At 38.6% G+C, this 20391-nt stretch overlaps 2 protein-coding genes across 2 annotated transcripts in view; one reads left to right on the top strand and one right to left on the bottom strand.

The window, feature by feature from the left end:
• The window catches only part of LOC307019168 (glycerophosphodiester phosphodiesterase domain-containing protein 5-like), a 220542-nt gene that overhangs the window by 85230 nt on the left and 114921 nt on the right, over window positions 1–20391 (top strand). The gene's annotated exons all lie outside the window — the stretch shown is intronic.
• acer3 (alkaline ceramidase 3) lies at window positions 102–19139 on the bottom strand. The gene is made up of 11 exons (XM_079649831.1): window positions 18534–19139; window positions 7161–7271; window positions 6927–6979; window positions 6685–6737; window positions 5622–5703; window positions 5481–5516; window positions 3395–3453; window positions 3170–3271; window positions 2719–2823; window positions 2595–2640; window positions 102–2495 (listed from the first exon to the last, which is right to left on the bottom strand). Exons 1-11 carry the CDS (start codon window positions 18634–18636, stop codon window positions 2442–2444), a joined length of 804 nt encoding a protein of 267 aa, XP_079505957.1. The 5' UTR covers window positions 18637–19139; the 3' UTR covers window positions 102–2441.

Raw genomic sequence — 20391 nt, 5'->3', positions numbered from 1 at the left:
GTGGCCAGTCTGGGCACAATTGTGCTTCCAAAAAAACAACATGTTGTAAACATGAAGTGAAATGCAGTGTATGGTTTCAAAAAGACAAAAGACAAAGTTAATTTCTTCTGTAGACATTTAGTCTGCATGTCTTTTTATCATAAAGACATCATAAAGACTGACCAAAGTTAAACATAATTGGTGGCAGAGTTTACCCTTCTGGCCTCAACAGACACAGTTAATATCATTGGAACGGAGTGTAACCAAAATGTTGGACAGATGAAATGAATGGGAGGCCAAAGAACCATGCACAAACTTTGCACTAGAAAGATATGGGCACGCTGCACAACACAGGGACAGTAGAATGGTTATTGGATCACAAACATCAAGGCAACTTGGATTACTTGCAAGGTAACAATAAGGCACCCTCTTTGACAACTGCTCTACTGATGAGCAGGAATGCCAAAATAATAACACACAATGAACATTCCACTCAGACATTTGAACAGTTAATACTTATATTTCATAAATTGTGCTTAGGAATATTTGTAACACTGGGTTCACACTAGTGTTAAACCCAAGCGTTTGAGATTTAGTGATATAGCATGTACTGTATGCATACACTGAAAAAACTGAAACCTAGTATGAATGATTGAAAGTCAATGTTTCAGTTTTTTCAGTGTTGTGGAAAATGAATGTATGAGTAGGTAATCCAGCACACAGCAGTTTAGGAGACACAAATACAAATATAAAAAAAAATACCATGTTATATTGTTACCATTTCATATCAGCAGCAAATCATTTTAAATAAAGAGCCCTTCCTTTCACACCGCAGATCCAGTACATGAAGTCAGATTCTACAGTTGGTAGATAGCATCTCCTCCATTCACAGAGGCATGTTTGGTAATGTCTGATAAAAGGGCAATGTGTCGAGTGGTTGTATAATGAACTGTTTCTCCAAGATATGTGCCATTAGACTCTCCACCTCCATGCAATGGTGGAAAAACATGAAAGAAACAATGCATTATTGTCACGATTAAAAAGTAGTGAATGTTACGTCTTCAAAATCAAGGTTGATACTTACTTAGATAAAGTATTTTTCTAATAATTGCGGAGAAAACTCAAATACTATTTCTGTATTCTAGCGTGAAGACAGGTATAAAGGAGGAATAACTGTCTGTGTGTTGAATCCCAACCCTACGGCTTATGGGGATCCAAATATTTAGACATGTTCTATGGGTTCACTTGTTCATTTGGCTATACGTTAACATTTACAGTTATATTAACAGACTGGCTTTTATAAATGAGTTTTAACTACAGCATTTAACTCCATCTTCCCTTCAAGCTAGCTGCAAACATCAGCTGATGATCTCCAGGGATGTTTCTGCATGTTTGCATTATTTGTGGCTGATCAGATTAGCTAGATTCTGGTCACAGGCAAACAAACAGGTTTCTCAACATAACAAACTCTGAGGGAGAGTCAATGTAATTCTAAACACCAAAAGTCAAAATGTATGGACTTGAGGGGTGGCAGTACAACTTTAGTCCTGCAAAAAGCGCAAATGTGTGTGTAGTATCTCTTTAAAGACGGCGTGTGTGTATCCAGAAATAGACATTTGAGCTGTCCAAAGTTGTTCAACTTGTTTAGTGTACGTGGAAAAATCTTAGCTCTGTCCCTAACAGAATAACATTCTCTAATGGTGTGTTATAATGACGTAAAATACAAATGATGGTTGACTGTTTTAAACCCAGAACAACTTTGGCAATGAAAAAAAAAAAAGAATTAACAATCCAGTAATGGCATGTTTTCATAGGAACATTTGTAAAATGGCTTAGTTCTGAATTACAATAACACATTACTACTTTCACATTCTAGTAGGCAGTTTCTATCCCATATACAATATAGTGAGCACATCCAAAAGCAATACGCCTTGAAAAAGGATGTGACAACATGTGTGTTATGAGTTGAGCACCCTCAGCTGGTTCTAAAACTGCACAAACGCTAGGTAAACCTGTTATAGGTATAATAATTGATAGGGACTCATTTGAATATTTTTAGACTTAGGAGATTCAAACATACAACAATAAATATGCTAATGGGGATTCTGAATAATTTTCAATCTTTCCAAAACCCTAATTAAGATAACACCCCGTCCCCTTCGACATGTATCACTTCAGAAGACTACACATCATATTTGCATTAAAACTTCAATAAGATCACATAAACACTAGTCTAATAAATATTTGTGATTAAACAAAATCTTAAAACTGGACTCAGTGCTATACTGCTCTTCGTAAATTGCCACAGTGCAGAACTAAAGGGTTCCTAGGATAGTGCCTTGGGGTACACCTGCCCCCTAGCTGTTGGCGGAGGTCCCAGCAGTGAGCATTGGCAGCTCCCTGCTCCCATGGTGTCTGGATATGGCAGTCACCATCCTTCAGTTGGTCACTAACCCTTTATTTCAGCTCGTCTTCTGGGGTTCAATGTGCAATGTGGGCCAAACTCCAAAAACAAACTGAACAAACATAGGAAAAATAATTCAATGACTGAATCAATACAATCATGCAATAAAATAAAAGCTAGGATAATTACAAAGGCTTGGGGCTAAACCTACCTTTATATTTGGTCTGTGCTTGAGGTAGGTTGACCTGATCTGCAGGCTAAAAGAAGATGAATATTAGATTTTAAATAAATAAATGAACTAGCTCACTCCAATAAAACTCACAGCTGGAGCTTACCTTAGAAGTATGTGCAGGTAGGATCCAAGGCCAGTAAAGATGTGCCACCAGGCATGGAACTGTGTTGCTACTCCAACACCGGAGGGAAGTTTTTCTCTACTGGCTCTGAGAGACAGAAAAAAACATGAATTGTATCTCCAACTGTATGGGATTCTTCTAAAGAGGGTGCTAATAAATTGTCTTTATAAAAGTATTTTTATTTATTGTACTTTATCAATCAAAAATCTAAACATGCATTCTGCATTTTGGATAAGAAAATACAGTTCAATTTAAGATTCTTATTTCACAGTAAATAATCTGAGAGATATTCCTGTCCTTGATTAATGTAACGGACTCTTTATGTAAACATTTGCAACAAGTATTATTAAAACTGCTGTCCGAATTCCAAAAAATAAGCAAATGCTTCAATAATAAGAGGAACCTTACTATTGTTACCATGTCTAATACTCACCTTAATGTGTTGCAGAAGATATTGTCGATGTTCCACAGTAGGAACCCTAACAAAAAGACTCCTAAGGAGGTGTAACACAGCGGTCTGAGCCATGGGTACACCCTAACATTGAAACAGAAACCACAAAGAAACCCATTAGCAAGTTATTTCTTACACAGAAGATTGATGAAAAATAATTCCTTTGACATATAAATGTTTAACAATGAACGCTCTTGAAAAACATACCATGTAACAATGAAGATAGATCGCATCACTAGGCAAGCTACTAGAGCTCCATACATGACCTGGAAAAAGACACATTTCATTATGTTTGGCCTTGAAACATGGCAACGTCAAATTAACATTCTGCCTCCCAACTATTTATACATTTTGTTCGACAGTAGTGATGTTACGTATTGCGGAGCGTGTGTCGAGTAACCCCCGAAGCTTTTTGTGAAGCTTGTATCGAGGCTTGTTTCGTTTTGGGCCAGTGACGTCACCGATGATAAAAACGAAGCCTCGCTGCCCCTCAATACCACACACACGACTGCTTCAGAAAGTGCTTTAGATCGGTTGAACCACAACGCTCATAATATCCATGGATGTATAATAAAAACGATATTAACCTTCCTGTACCCGGGCCCAGTGACACGATGGAATTAAGAGAGCTCAGACCCTCACTTATATAGAGGTCGGAACATGTCATAAGTATAAATGAATAAAAGCATAAATAAATGTAGGAATAAAAACATGAATGAATAAATACAGGAATAAATAGTATGCAGTGTTTTCAGGTAGATTCAGTGCGTGTGCTGTGGCCCAGCTGAAAGCAGTTGACTCATAACCGTAGGGTCCCTGGTTCAACGACTGAACAATACGTCTTTTTTGTTGTTTATAAAAGCTACAGCTAAATTAGATGATGCAGTTAATAAATGTATTCTTTGATATTGTTTAGCCTTTCTCAGGCTACAACATGGTTAAGTTTAGGAATATTATTAAGGAATACAAATCCCTCTTTGCAATGTTTACCAGCCTCCTTTGGCTTTTCAATCACAATCATTAAACCGGAACACTTTTTAAACTAAAACAGGAAAACAAAGAAAGATCTAGACAGAACAAAATAAAACATGGACAGATCGTGACACATTTTATATGACTGAGCTCTGGTGGGAACCCATTGCTGAATTCCAGGCAGCCTATGTACATTGATATTATTGATAACATAAACTTTGAACACAGTCCTCTAGCATAACCCTTTCAGATAGAGCGCTGCAGTAATGATATATTTCTGTAGGCCGACACGGTGGTAAGCATCACAAGGGCTCCCTTAAAAATATTGTTTCCATTGATGTAAAAAGATAGTATTAGGCTTTAAACTAACTATATCACGGTCACATGACTTTATGTCACCACCACCAAGCTAAAAGCGGCTGATATTCGCTGTGATGACTTTATTAGTCTCATTTAGCCACTTGTTAGCAACCGCCGTTTTTTAACACAGGACAGTTTAACCACAGGTCTAACCAAAAACACTCTAAAAAACCGTTAACTTCGAGACGAGGGAACCGGATGTGGAAAAGTACTAACCCATTTTCCAAATTTGAGGACTCATTCCTGGACCTCTCTACACAAGCATTGTTGCCTCTCAAATGTGGCTCAGCCAAACAGTTTTGTTTCCTTGAGTGTAATGAGCATATACAGCCAGTCATCAGTCAGAGCCTTTATTGGAGCTATTGATTTTTTTGACACATACGTGGGGAAACCTTTCCAAAATAAGTACATGCAGTCAGCACAATCTATATTAAAAGGAAGTAGGAAGCTAAAGTCCCCATTATCAGTCGGGCTCTAAACCATCATAAAGCAGTGTGATTAGTAAACAAAGGCTGCTCTGTCACATTGTCCTTTAACAGACATGGCTGTGTGTTGAGTTTAGGGCATTGTATTTGGGTTAATAGCTACACCTTAACTGTAAAAAGATAACTACAGGGTTTCTGCTGGGCTTAGGTACACTCCCAACCATGGATTAGATGTTTTTTTTATTTTTAAGTGTAAGAAGACAAAGAAAAGTGTTAAAACTTTAAAATATATATTTGAGTTTTAGGTGCAAACTCCATTTAAAATCCTGTATTTTGTATTTTGAATCGTTTTGCATAATGTCTTTGGTATGAAATTCTACTTTGTGTTTAACATCCAACATGCACCAAGTGTTTTTGTGCTGAGTTAGCAAGCCCAATGTTTACTTAAGGTTGACTTGACTTCAGGCCCGCTGCGCCCAAACAGCAAACAATGAGCAATCTGATACAGTTGAGCAAGAAACAAAGTAAAACCTTACCTGGTGAAAGACTGGCTCCTTCCACTGTAAGTACACCTGCAGGAGGAAATACAGGAAATACAGAAAATAAATGATGGATATTGTGTTTTATGTACATCATGATTCAAACTTAATCAGTGTAAAGTGAAAGTGGATACTCACCAATGTGACTGAGACACTGAAGATTATTAATAATGCTATGGGGAATAAACTGATGGTGTTTTTTTGTTTGAAACACTCGTATCTAAAAAAAAGAAAAACATGTTTATTTTACATGTTCAGCTTTAGGAACAATAAAGGAAAAAAAGATGCAATGAAAGGGTGTAACACATTTTTCTAAGTGGAGAAATATCTCCACACTCTACAATCAATTCATTGATCAATTTATTTGCCACATGAAGTCCCAACTTTAGTGAAATTAATCATCTGCTCTGGCAGATCAGCACAAATCAAATCAAATCAAGTTTTATTTATATAGCACATTTATAAAATATTTTTGGTCGAGCCAAAGTGCTGTACATATAATAAAAATAGCCTACAGTAGAGACACTTTACAGCAAATACAACAGCACACAGAAAAAGAAAGCTGAACGGCAGCATCCATTGAAATCAACAATAATCGCAGTGCCTGATATCTCCAAAAGAGACGCAGCCGCCAACGCCATCCAGCCTGTTATCTAACAGAAACACATTGGCTGAAAGGATTCAAGGCCGGTGTCCCAATCCTTCAAATTATTTTTAGATTTTGAAGGCACACAGTTAAAAAAGGGGGATTTTCAGTCTACAGTATAAAGAGTAGACTATCTGCTGTTAAAGAAGGGCAAGGTGAGTTGCCCTGGAGAAAATGTTTAGCTTTGCTACAGCAGTAGGCAATCCTCTACATTCTCTGGGTGCAGCTTCCATTGTCCAGGTAGGACTCCCCCTCTGGATGTCTGACTATCTCCTTCTGTTTAATCAATTAACATAGAAACCTTAACATCTACTGGATATCTTTAGTCAGGGTCAGGCCCTAACAGATCTAGAATCACTTAAGAATCATGTGTCCTTTACAATATACTGTAGAATGCCTCACAGTCACTTGAAAAAGACACCCTGTACTTTCTTGTAGTGGATCAAGTGATGGATGAGTGATTCACTAGTTTACTTTACAATCACAACAAATATTTCCTCAGTCAACGTCGTTAGTAATTAAACAGCAATTCATCTAAAAGGTTGAGCCACTTACAGGCAGTAGACAAAGATGCATGTACTGTAGATCATTGGCAACTCATCCAGTAACTGCAAATCAGAACACAAAGAAAACACATACTGTATCAGTACATTTATAAGATTTTAGTCTTTCATTAAGACATTGCAATAGGCAGCAAATATTTCCATTTCATTGTGATTCATGCATGTTCATCAAATTGATGAATTGTATGTGCTTTTGTTGATATATTAACAATTTCATGTTTTACTGTAGCCCACCTGCATCTCATATAGCAGCGTCATGTGGAAGCACCAGGAACCAACGCCAACAGCTGGACAATGGACAGACAACCCCATAAAACATTAAAACTGAAAGTCAGGACATTCTTAAACAATGTGATTAATGAGATCAGAAGAACACCCGGATAGTCTGTTCTCAATAGCTACAATATGTAAACAAGAGGTTTGTTTGCTAATGCAGAGCCGGGTAATTTGTGGTTTCAACAGACTTACCTGCCAGTCCGAGGAAAGAGCAGACGTAGCGAAATTCGAGGCCGTCTCGAAACGTCTGGATGGCCCCGTAAATGGGAGGAAGGATCATAATCAGGTTGCTGACAGTGTTCCCTGTTCAACAAGACACCAGAGACAAGTTAGATCCAGGCGACACAACCCTGTATACGACATTTGAACACCTCTGAATGACCTCTGATGGGTGATTGGGTGACATGAGGGACCTGAGAGGGAGACAGGCTGGGTTACATGTTGTGATCATTATAACACCAGCATGAACGGGGTTTGCAAACTGCAACTACGATTGCTGTCATTTTGTATTATTTAGGTTTGCATTGTTTATGTAATTAGTCATGTAAAAAATTAAAATGATAGGCAATTTTTGTTAAACAGATGTTACAAAATGCTTCACAAGACAATAATAGCAGAACAATTAAAGGTCCCATGTCATGCTTTTCCGGTTATTACCCGTCCCCTTTTGTGTTATGAAGGTTTTTATGCATGTAAACGGTGTCACGATTCTTATGTTATGTCACGTTTATAGTTTTGTAGGTTTGGGTGTTTTTGCTGTTTTCCATGTCATGTTTTCCTTTGGGTTATTGTCTGGTCCTTTTCCCTGTGTTTTCCTCTTGTCATTAGTTTCCCTGGTGTGTCTAATTGTCTGATTATGTTCACCTGGGCCCCTGTGTTTTCTCCTCCCTCCTCACCTGTGTCTTGTTGTGTGATTGGTCTTGTGTGTATTTAAGTTCTGGGTTGTCTGTCTGTCTTGGTCGGTTCGTCTTGTTCCCTGACTAGTTCTGCGGTGAGTGTTCTGTTTGTGTCATTGTACATTTATCTCATAGCCTTGAAATAAAGGAAGTTCAGTTTATATCTGCATTTGGGTCCTGCTTGTTTCACAAACCGTGACAAACGGTCTGCAGAGTCAAAACCCTCAAAGTACACCATGTAGCGAGTAAAACTCTAACACAGAAAATACCTCCCCACAACGCCTCGTTGGAGATACGTCACTGTCCATTGATTCTTCCGGGTACCGCATGATGTCATGCGTTACCCGGAACCAAATGGACCAATCCGTGGAGCCGCTACGTTACGTCCGCGGAGCCGTTACGTTAAGCCCCCGCTGATTGGTCCAAATTGACCAATCCACGGACTTCCTCACACACACACTCAGTGCAAGCAGCTCTGCTGATTTCTCCTCCCTGGCTGCAGGCTGATAACAGACAGTTGGGATTGCGGCGAAATTCTCTCTGCAGACCCATTCTCACAGTGCTTATCAACCTTTTTCTTACTCAATATCAAGCCACACTTATTGTTTTTACTTCGGCTGTGACTTTGTGTGTGCTCAGGATGAGTTTGGCTGTGTTTCGCTGTGTATCGCTAAACAAGGAAACCACACCTCCACGGAGCTCAGCGCGATTCACAACGTCCCGACCAATCAGAGCACACTGTGCTCACAGGGAGGGTGGGGGCTGGAGCTATTGGAGGTATAACGAGCCGTTAAAGGCAGAGAGTGAAATTCAGTGAATACAAGTACTTTACAGAGGTGCTGTATGAGAAACCAATGTGAGTTTGGACAATTTCACAATATAAATCTATTCTAGTAGACCTCAACAATGGAATTATGATCAGTGGAAATGGACATGACATGGGACCTTTAAGTAAAAGTATATTAAATAATGTAACTATTAAATAAAAACATCACAGAGCATATCAATAATAAAAGTTATTTGGAGTTATTTAAAACAAATATAATCTTTTACATACAAAAGAAAGTTATAATAAAGGTTGTATATATTGTTCGTTGTCAAAACATAAATAAAAATAACAACAAAATAAATTAAAAACAAATCATCAGTATCGACTATCGGCCAATTTTACAACTGGTGTATCATTACTTACAATAGTTGATTTTTGAGGTTTGTATACAGATGGAGCACTGAATTTCGGACTCCAGCTTACAGCTTCCTGCCTACGGCCTGCCAAAGACCAGTATAGAGGAATGTTAAGCCCTCCCACTATTTTCCAAGAGGGCGTTGCCAGATTTTCAATTTCAGGTTTTAACCAGGAGATGGCGCTTCATTCACAAATACAGAAAGACAAGTTTCATGGACTTTCAGTTGTGTTTTGAAGAGCATTTGAACACATCAATATTTTAGATCAACTAAAGTATATCTAATCTTGTAATTCAATAATATATAGTCTTTATATATTAAATAAACATAATTATAATGTAAATGTTTACATTACACTTCTTTATTTGTTATGCTCATACTTTAACCTTTACAATCGTTTGCTTTAATATGCAGTATATTTGTGTGTTTGCTTCCTCCTGCTCCCTTTCGGACACATACCGTATGATTTATTATTATTATTAATATGAAGATATTATTAAGATAAGATAAGATGTTACTTTATTGATTAAACATTTTAGTTTAGAATGTGCTGTCCCACGGTAATTCAGAAGGCTCACAGGTCACATTCCGACCATTATTTAAAACAATAGGTGCTTTCACACCGTCTACAGTTTGATTTGTATAGAGGGAGCTCTGTCAGTTTTTGAATTACCCATTTGCTTTCGGGGAACCCTATTTTTCAGAGCACATCCTGCTACTAAATATGTCACACGCACGCTCTGTTGACTGGCGCAGCAGCGCGGATGCGATCAATTGCTATAAAAACACTCTTCTACTAATACAGACGGTGTCACTATGCCGGCGGATGTGGCCGTTGTTGAAGCCTCTTCAGGCTCCGCATCGGCAGGCCTCTCCCTCGGTGTGGAGCTGTCAAACTCGAACCTAACGCCGCTTACAGCCGGCCAACTAAAAGTTGTTTTCCGTTCACGTTGTCATTTTTAGACTCCTTCGCTTCTTTGCTTGTGAATCCAAAAGCTGTGACGCTTGGCTGTTTTCGTTTTGCCATATTTTTTTATTACACAGCCAGAGTTAAAAAAATATCAATATGAACATTTCAAATACCGCGCCGGCATCACCGCCATAATCATAGCAACGTAACTAAGAATGCAGCGCCGCCACGTAAAGATGGCAACACCCAGACATATTCACAAATATAAAACAAATATTCAGAAACTGTAATGAACAATAACTATTATTTATTTCAAGAACTGTTATTTACAGAAACTCAACATTTCTAATCTGTGTGACACAAATATGCACGATTGTTTTGGGCTCCCCCTATTTATCTCAAAGTCAGCCTTCAGGGGAGCTCCATCCCTCTTCGGGGGAGCCAAGCTCCTCCTAGCTCCCCCCCATTTCGAACAGTGTCTGTGGCTGAATGGCCAGCGATTAGGTGCGGCGCATTTGTCATAGTTGATCAGAGCTAACTGCCTGCCGTCAGATTTCATTTAAAAAACAGATCTGATTTTAAGACTATTTCTGCGCTCATAAAGAATGATAAGAATAAGAATAATGCGTATTGAACTGGTTTCATTAATTAGTGAGTTTATTTAATACTAGAACTGCCAATCGGGTCAATTTGTGTGATGTGTGTTGTGTGTGTGCAATGTAACTTTTTTTCAATCAAATATTAAAGTCTCCCAGTCCCTGACTTTTCCTGAAAGTGTGTTATGTAGCACCCTATGTTGTTAAAAATTGCATTCTAATAGCGGGATTTGACAGGTTTAGGTAGGCCTATACAAAAACCTCTGGCGGTTCTAGTGTTAAGGTAATTAGGTACAGTAGAAGCCCTTTTTTATCAGTAACGAATTTAGCAGTTGATCATAAAAGTCAACTAACTGAGGGTCACTTGCAATGACAGTGTTGTGTCTAACTGTAAGCTTGTCACTCAGAGTAACCTACCGTTAATTTAGCTGCTGGAGAAGAAAGATCAAGGGGGGAGGGGGGGAGAGAGCTGTGGTTGATGGGCCATTAGTTGTGTAAATACACAGCTGAGAGCTGCCGTTTCATTCAGACTGTTTAAAAAACTGTAACAACGGACTATTTTTCTTAGCGGATGCATGTCAATTTAAATCAATACATACAACTATTTTTTAAATCAATACATACAACTATTTTTTAAATCAATAAAATACATTTTCTAAATCCATAAAAGCATTTCAATTAATATTGGGAGTCATGTCGTTACTTTGTTGAGAATTTGGCCGTGTAATAAGCGGGATAATTTGCAGCGACTTGTTCCTTATGGGGAAAATAACACCCGTCATGTGTGTGTAGAGGTGTGTGTGGTTAAAACACTTTCATGAAGTGAAGGAAATTCCTTCTTTAAAACAGCTTTGGGCAGCAGTGAGTGTCACGGACATGAATTTATAGATCAAGGCAGACTGGTGCACACACTCTCCTGTCCTGCCAGGCGACACGCCCGTTCTAAGCCGTGTCCCTCACTCCTCACATCCCAAGCATCCCCACAAGTGTATTATGTTGTTACATCGTTTCAGATGTTATGTTTCAGTTGTGCTCTGTCTATGTTCAGTGATGCAAACTTGTCACCTTTCGGCGAAATTCGCCGTTTTGAATCCAAAATAAGTCGTTTGTGTGATTCATGTAGATCTGCAATACAAATATTTTTGGGGTATGGGGGGGGCTGGGACCCGGAGTAATCTGCGGCCGTGAGCTGTTATGTGCCATCATGACACGCATGGTGTTCTTTTTTTATATATTATAATGAAGTACGAGCTGTGTGCTCGAGTCTTCCTGCCTGTCGGCTCTGCTCATGGATGTATAATAAGGCTCTGCTGCTCCGAGATGATGGTCTAGCTTCAGCAGCTACATTACCTACGGGTGCGTTCGTTAATATTAACTGTGCGTCCGGAGTCAATGTGGCACAGACTGGACCGCTGGTGAACAGCTGTTAGAACGGGCCGTTCAGGTGTTCAGAGCAGAGCTCCCTGTCGGAGCGGCAGAGCGTGATGTGAACTGAAAAGTTTTTCTGTGGCAATATTATTTAAGGAATCGTTGAGCTAGCTAGCTAGCATACATTGTCAATATCTGCTAACGTTAGCTTTAGCCTTCTATTTCTAATAGTTTTTTTCATAGGCTATAAACAGAGGTGGTATAAGTATATATATTGTACTTGAGTAAAAGTAGAAGTACTCAGATCTTGTACTTGAGTAAAAGTAGAAGAACACAGATCTTGTACTAGAGTAAAAGTAGAAGTACTCAAATCTTGTACTTGAGTAAAAGTAGAAGCACACAGATCTTGTACTAGAGTAAAAGTAGAAGTACTCAAATCTTGTACTTGAGTAAAAGTAGAAGCACACAGATCTTGTACTAGAGTAAAAGTAGAAGTACTCAAATCTTGTACTTGAGTAAAAGTAGAAGCACTCAGGTTTTGTACTTGAGTAAAAGTAGAAGCACACAGATCTTGTACTAGAGTAAAAGTAGAAGTACTCAGGTCTTGTACTTGAGTAAAAGTAGAAGTACTCAGATCTTGTACTTGACTAAAAGTAATAGTCCCAGAGTGTAGGAATAATCTGTTACAGTAAAAGTCCTGCATTCAAAATGTTCCTCAAGTAAAAATAGAAAAGTATTATCATCAAAATATAGTGAAAGTAGCGACAGTAAAAGTAGTCATTGTGCAGATTGGTCCATTTCAGAATAATAGATATGATATGTTTTATAATGATTGATCATGAAAGTGTTCTCAAAGCTGCTAAAGGTGCAGCTAGTTTGAATGACTTTGTATACTGCAGGGTAGCTTGTGGATTTACTCCAGGTGGAACTAAAGTCTGATTTAACACTTGATTATATTTCACTTAATTAATCCAGATCTGTGAAGTAACTAAAGGTATTAAATACATGTAGTGGAGTCAAAGTACACCATGTACCTCTGAACTGTAGTGGAGTAGAAGAACAAAGTAGCAAAACATTGAAATACTTAAATAAAGTACAAGTATCTCAAAATTGTGCCCAAGTATAGTACTTGTTGATTATGAACTTAGTTACTTTACACCATGTGGCTATAAAGATAAAAAGACTTAAGCCTTGCACAGAGGCCTGAAAATACATTTTCAAAATGCTCAACAGTGCTGCCAAAATTATAAACTGACTGCTACACAATTTGAAATAAATGCTTTTATATATTTCTATTAGATGTGACTCTTTGGCGTTTCTGTTATTATTAACACTGCTGCTTTAGTTGTTCTGACTGCTAAAATCCTCTGTCATTCCGTGGGGTGGGGGAGCCGGGGGCTCGGATCCTTGTCACCTTTTTCATACCTGATGAGTTTGCATCCCTGTATGTTAAAAAGCCTCAGTCACCTTAATTCATGTAATAAAAACATCTCAGGTCAGTAACACTCAAAGCTAAATGTGCAATACCATGTTCAGCTATGTTACTATTTATAATGTTATTGTTGTTACATCAGAAGATGTACATATTGAAATGATTTCTTAACTTACAGTAGGCTATTTTTTACAATGTGTGTTGGAAGGATTTATTAAATTACAATGAATATTGTTATTGTTGAAGGCTTTTAGAGAAGGGTGAACTATAAGCCTGAATTACATAACATTTTATACCTAAAAACATAAAAGCCACAATAAATAAGTCACAATTATTGTAGTTATTTTTACCTCCCGTATTGCTTTCAACCCACCAGCTTTTATGGTGTTGTTACGTCACTAACTGTAAGCTTGTCACATACAGTCTATGGTCACTCAGAGTAACCTACTGTTAATTTAGCTGCTGGAGAAGAAAGATCAGGGGGGGAGGGGGGGAGAGAGCTGTGGTTGATGGGCCATTAGTTGTGTAAATACACAGCTGAGAGCTGCCGTTTCATTCAGACTGTTTAAAAAACTGTAACAACGGACTATTTTTCTTAGCGGATGCATGTCAATTTAAATCAATACATACAATTATTTTTTAAATCAATAAAAACATTTTCTAAATCCATAAAAGCATTTCAATTAATATTGGGAGTCATGTTGTTACTTTGTTGAGAATGTGGCCATGTAATAAGCGGGATAATTTGCAGCGACTTGTTCTTTATGGGGAAAATAACACCCTTCATCCAGATGAGGATCCCTCCGCTACACTTTGGGATCCTGATCGACCGACGAAGCTCCATTAAAATATACATATTTTTGGTGAATTACTGAGTTTAGGCACGTTAATAACGTTTTAATGAAGTTGAATACAGTATATTCATATGTGTCAGTGATTTCATGTCAATTCGGCGAACATAAACATAAATGATCGTGGTGAAGATGATGATTAAATTAGGATTAAAAATCGAGAGCCGGGCTGCATTTCCTCCCGTTCGTTTTTTTCGAATAACAAAATTATTTTGTTAAATAACAACATGTTATATACAGCGGAACAAAGTTCATTCAGCATACTGTATCTCACTTTATTTCACATGAGCTCCAGTGTGGAACCCCACTGAACCCCCTGGTGGATCAATGATCCATTGCAGCTGGCTTCATTATAATTACATTTATCTATCACAGGGGCGGTCTCAAGTCAAGCTGGAGGTTTTCCCTTGAGCGAGGGCAGATCACGTACCAATCACGGCCCTCGCGTTTCAAACTGTCTGAAATGAATCGCTACATCTGTATGTGAGCACAGGTCTTCATGATTTAATATAACCCGCATCATTCAAACCCTAGCTATTGGTTGACATAGAAAGCGTTTCACAAATCTTAAATTGCTATTTTTCATGGCCTATGTACATTAAATAGTCTTGGGGGGTTGACATGTTCTGTTATCGCCCATATAGTATGTGCTATATTTAGCCCTACTCCTTAGGCTGGTTTTTCCTTGTTTTCTATTATTCGTCATTCACTGTTTTATATTTATACCCACACTGACTCCCACCGTAATTAACTTGTTCTTTTTTAACTTGTGAGTTTGAGTCTTACAGCCTCAAAGAAAGAAGGTTCTGGGTGGTAACTCACCAATGCGCTTTGGCCTTTCTATGAGAGGGGTGTGGGTTTTCTCTGGGTGCTCTTAGATTTGAATTTGGAATTGAATGACTGTCGGTGTGTTTCAGCCCTTTGATTTGAATGGTGACCTGTCAATGCTAACCCTGCCTCTCCGGATGGATGGATGAATATTATTTGTGGACTGGGACTTTGGGTAAGAAAACATTTGATGAAGAAACCTTGGCCTCAATGTAGGGCTGCACGATATTGAAAAAAACTGACATTGCGATTTCCCCCCCCCTGCGATATACAGTATATTGCGTTTTTTTAAAGTATATTTAACCGGATGAAGGTATTTCCCACCTGTGCCTCGCTCATTTTTTACCGATGTTTTGATGGTCTGCAAACTAGCGGAGCGTGGCCTGCTGTGATCTGATCAAGAATGATTGTGATTGGTGGTTTGCTGTGCATGCAGAGCCTGCATGTCACTCACTCAAGTACCCCTGACATGAGAGCCCCGCAAGTTTTCCTTTTGTAGCAAGCAGCAAAATAACTGTAACATGACGTGTTTGATTTATTTCACCTACTTAAGCACTGAGCCTGTTTTTCAGGTCTCAGGCTCGAAAATGACATTCCCAGAACAAATGACCATATCTTCCCTTCTAAAAGGGTTGAATTAATAATCTTTTCTCTCAAAGTAATGATAAACCTGTGAGTTGGATGTAGAAAAGTCAGAATCAATATAGAAAATTCAGATTGAACATAGTAAAAAACTGTAAATTATAGTGTCCGTCCAAAAAATATTTTTTCTTATAGTGAAAACTATCCTTGGATGATGGGTTAGTAGACTAAAAGCTTTAGGAATCCAAAGTACAACATATAATAAGTACCATGTATGTTTCAAGATTGATGCAAAACAAGTGACATATGACCTTTTTAGAGAGATTTAGCAAAAAAAAACACTTCTGGGGTCATTTGGGTGGATTTTCCATATCTCTCGCCCCCCTTGGTCGATTTTGACGAATGAAATCTCTTTATAACCGCTAGAGCCAATGGAATCGAGGGGAAGTTCTACACGCACCAAAACATGAACAAATAAGGAGTGAGAGTGACGCGTAGCCAAAACCGTAAGCTGCATACACTCTGGTGGCTACCATTAGCAGCTAACTTTTGTGCTCCGATTTTTACATAAAAATTGAATTATGGATTATAAACAATTGCTTCAAAGCCACAGATACATTATTAACCTATGGATCAACCGATTCAGCCACGTTTTTTCTCTCCTTTTAATGCCATTGAACACGTCTTTTGATCAGATTGACAGCTACGGTGAGACGATCTCCCGTAAAAGCTCCGTAAAGGTATGTGTTGTGATGTCTTTGTTTGCTTCCCCTGTCGCGAGATCGGATCGCTTAGTGATGATACTATACTTAAATAATCCGTGGAGTCTCAGCTTTAATCGGATATAGTGTATGTGCAGTTTCGATAAGTAATAAGGGTATCTTTATTTTGAATTCTGTGCTAAAGTGCGTTAGCATTTTTTTTTTAAATGAATAAAACCGCACGTCCCTGCTGTGTGAATACTGCGCATGCGCATATCGTGGTTATCGCCATGACACGATATATTGTTCAGCCCTACCTCATTGTGATTTTTCCTTGTTGAATTTGCTTCAAGTTTTACAGACTTAGCAATAAATAAGTAAGGGTGAAAACAATTGGCATATAAATCATTAATCAACAATTGTTAGTTGTGTCTCTTATTGTTTTACAATGTGTATGCACTCTGTGTATTGCATTGTTGAACAGAGTATTAATTAGGCCCATTTGTGTCAGAGTGTGACAGGTTTATCAGCTTATTATACAGCTGATAAACCTGGGGCGGGAAGTGAAAAAGGCTTCAAGGACGTTGTTGGAAACTGTACTGTGATTGTGTGAGCAAATCTCATCACGCCAGGCCCTTGCTGTGCTTTTACTAAACTATGAGTACCTATCAGGCCCATAGAGAGAAAAAATGGTCAACATTGATCCTGACGTTGCTCTATTGGGTGTGGCGATATATAAACTAAGGTGTGTAAAACAATCAGGCCTACCAGGACATAAAGTCATTAGAAAACTATTACTGAATACTGGTATTTTGACACTTTTGCTTAGTCTGCAGGTGTCTGATAAAGGCCGAGACCTTGGAGGCGATGTTAAAAAATGTGTGGATTTTGTTTACTGATAGTTAATGAAAACATGCCAAGAATACTACAGCATGTGAATGTTTTCTTTTTCTTATTCCAATGAAAACTACAAACATCTGATAATGCTGAGATGACTGTCCCCTGAGAGACTCTTTTCTGTCTCTTTCTCCCGTCACCATACCCTATTGTTTCTATGTTTTTTCTTTGTAACCTGAATCAACGTTTAAATGCCAAACAATACCTAGTGACGGGAACAACTATCTAGCGAGGCAGCGTGTCTTTAGTGCAAACAAAATCTTCAACTGTCAGTATCCTTAACATGTGACATTTACATCAGCGCCAATGTTAAAAAAATCTTTCAATGACATTAATTTATAAAGTATGCTGAATGCTGTAAGGCCACTCTACTACCAGACTAGTGCCTCCAAGTAGCACTTGTATTACTAACTAATGAAGTGTCTAAAAACGTAGGTCTCTTGCTGTGGACACCTACATTGAAGATGAGACATTCAATGATATGACCCAACTCTGACCCACTTTGCTTAAGTTTATCTTGGCCTATCTGTTGCATCAGTAGTACCTTTAACCTCATTGATAATAAGATAATAACTGGAAGGTCCCTAACACACAGTAAAAAGGGATCACAAAAGAGAATAATAGGAATGCCTAGTTCACTTCCAAGACTAGAGATTGTCTGCACAATAGAGAGTATGTTTCAGTCGGAGTATTTGTCCAATGTAGTTTGGTTAATGCTTTTGAAAGAAATCATGTTAGAAAAATCTGTGTCAAAAGTCCAGCTGACATGGTGTTTTTTTAACAGTATTACACTAACAACGTTTAAATCTCAGATAACGTATCCTGCAGAACCAGTTTAAGCCCTGATAGCATTGAGGGAATATGTTATCACGTTTCATTTGTTGTATTGTGAATGCACTGTAAAGGGAAACGTTCAAGAGCACGCTCAATAGTGGACTGAAATGCTACAAATCACTCCCAAGCGTGGAATATAGTGAAACTGTGGTGTCTGTGTCATACCGTTTGCTTGAACACTCACATACAGTAAAGCTGTGCCAAACAGCTCCACTCAGAAAAGTTGGACTGTATATTGGCGACGGAAAGCTTTTATTTTTCCTCGTTAAGTTTTATAATGCCATAAGAGCTAGCTAACATTTAGCTTAAACTAATATCCGCCGAGCTTACACCATAACACCAGCCGCTGCTCCCGCTTCTTGTTTACGTTATCGAGGGGAGACTGTACGTACACCACACATGATGGCCGTCCTTCACCAACGACTCTTTAAACGAACCCTAACAATCACCAATGTCAGTAATATGACGCATTTCTTTTTACTTACAGAATTCCGCAATGTAAAAGGTGGCGACATAATTTTCTTCGCACCAGTCCAGCGTTGAGGTCGGCTGCCCCCAGTATCCGTGCCTGTCTGCGGAGGGAGCCATGATGGAAGAGGAGGAGGCTGCAGTGCGCTGCTAACGGATCTCTGGTGTCATCACAGCCGGCCCGGAGCACAGCCACCCTGCCCCAGCCCGGCGATGGAGGGCAGATAACAGTCCAGCAGCGTGTTACAGATAACAGCAGAGGCAGCCTTTACATCGTCACCTACTACTGCCTGTAGTATCTGCCAGCTTATAGAGTCCTATTTTGACCCCGGAAATGTTGGTTACCTCTATGTTTAAATGCAGTACGGGAAAGTAACAAAGTAGGCTACATCAGGGCAACATTTACTCAAGTAGGCTACTGTACTCAGGAACACATTTCGACGTACTTTAGTATTTCCATTGAATTCTAATACTTTACTCCACTACATTTAAAAGGGAATAAGCCTAATGTGATTTTACTACATTTATTAAGCAGCTTTAGTCAAACTTACCATAATGCATTTCTAAAAATCAAACTACTGGATTTAAAGGTGGGGTAGGTAAGTTTTACATTTTTTTCTTCTTGACATCCTGTAACTCAGGGCCGTATTCACCATATACATTAGGGGGGACACATCCCCCCCAATATTCAGATACACTCAAAATGCCCCCCCCCCCCCCCCCCCCCCCCCAATAAATAGCAAAAAAAAAAAGTTTTGATTTTTTGATTTTTTAATTAAAATAAAATTGCTATTCTATGACTTCTTTATTTTGGTTATTTTTATACTTGAAAATCTATATTTTCTGTTATTGTGAACTTCACCAAAATGATATTTCTTTTCATATGTAATTGGTTTCTTATTTTGTACCCGGGGGTGTATTTCGCTGTTGCACGTCTGAGTCCACCTTCAGTTAGCTTGATGCTCCAAGCAGGTCAGTCATGTTTTAATTTGCCCTCCATCAGTTCTGGTATTTTTTCTAGTTAGCCTTAAAGTAATCTATATTATTTTATTTCGTAAAGGTAATGTTAATGAACCCTCCAGTTTAGCTTCTTTGTGTAAGTAACTTGTAGTTCTGATGTTAAAACCGAACTTTTCAGGAATAGTAGCTAACTATCTGTGGGCTAGCTGGTTTCAGTTGTTAGCCAGGGTTTGGCGGGCTAGTGTCAGCTATGTGGAAAATGACGGTGTCGTTTTGGATGTAATCCAATAAATATTTATTCATGTGGATTATTTCTATTTTATTTTGTAATTTGTAGGGTGTGGAAATATTTAAAACTGTGATGTGTGACACCTATGGAATACGAAAGGTGCCAGAATTAATTAAATAATAAATACTCTACAATTATTATGAAATAGTATTTCATAATCGTCAGAAGCATTTAAAAGATACTCACACGCATGAGGTTTGCAGTGTGCATCATAGCTTGTGCTGGGTTTAGAACGCTCAGAATTGCTAATAAACATGTTTAATTATCTTATATCCAGCGCTGCTGACCCGTATTCATCACATCAGCAACTGCAGATCGCCGAGGTCAAGCTGTAAGCATGAGCAAGAGGAAGGGTGGCAGTGACATTAGACAGTTTTTTGGGCAGCCTCAGAAAAGAAAAAAGTAAGTTAAGAGCAGTGAGAAAGTGAGTATTGTTACCAGTCAGATAGCTTGTACTTACTGATAATATTTCTTCGATGTTCACTCTGGTGTGTTCAGAGTAAAGAGAGAGAGGGAGAGAGAGAATGTGAGCATGGCGACCAGACAGGGAGAGTGTGCGCTGGTGACATAAGCCAGAAAGGAGCTATATTAATGGTTAAGACAGAATAATGACAACATAGCAGTCT

The sequence above is a fragment of the Notothenia rossii genome (genome assembly GCF_949606895.1).
Source record: "Notothenia rossii genome assembly, chromosome: 9".
Classification (NCBI taxonomy): Eukaryota; Metazoa; Chordata; class Actinopteri; order Perciformes; family Nototheniidae; genus Notothenia; species Notothenia rossii.
The sequence above is the reverse complement of the archived record's forward strand: the minus strand, read 5'-3'. Positions and strand labels throughout refer to the sequence as shown.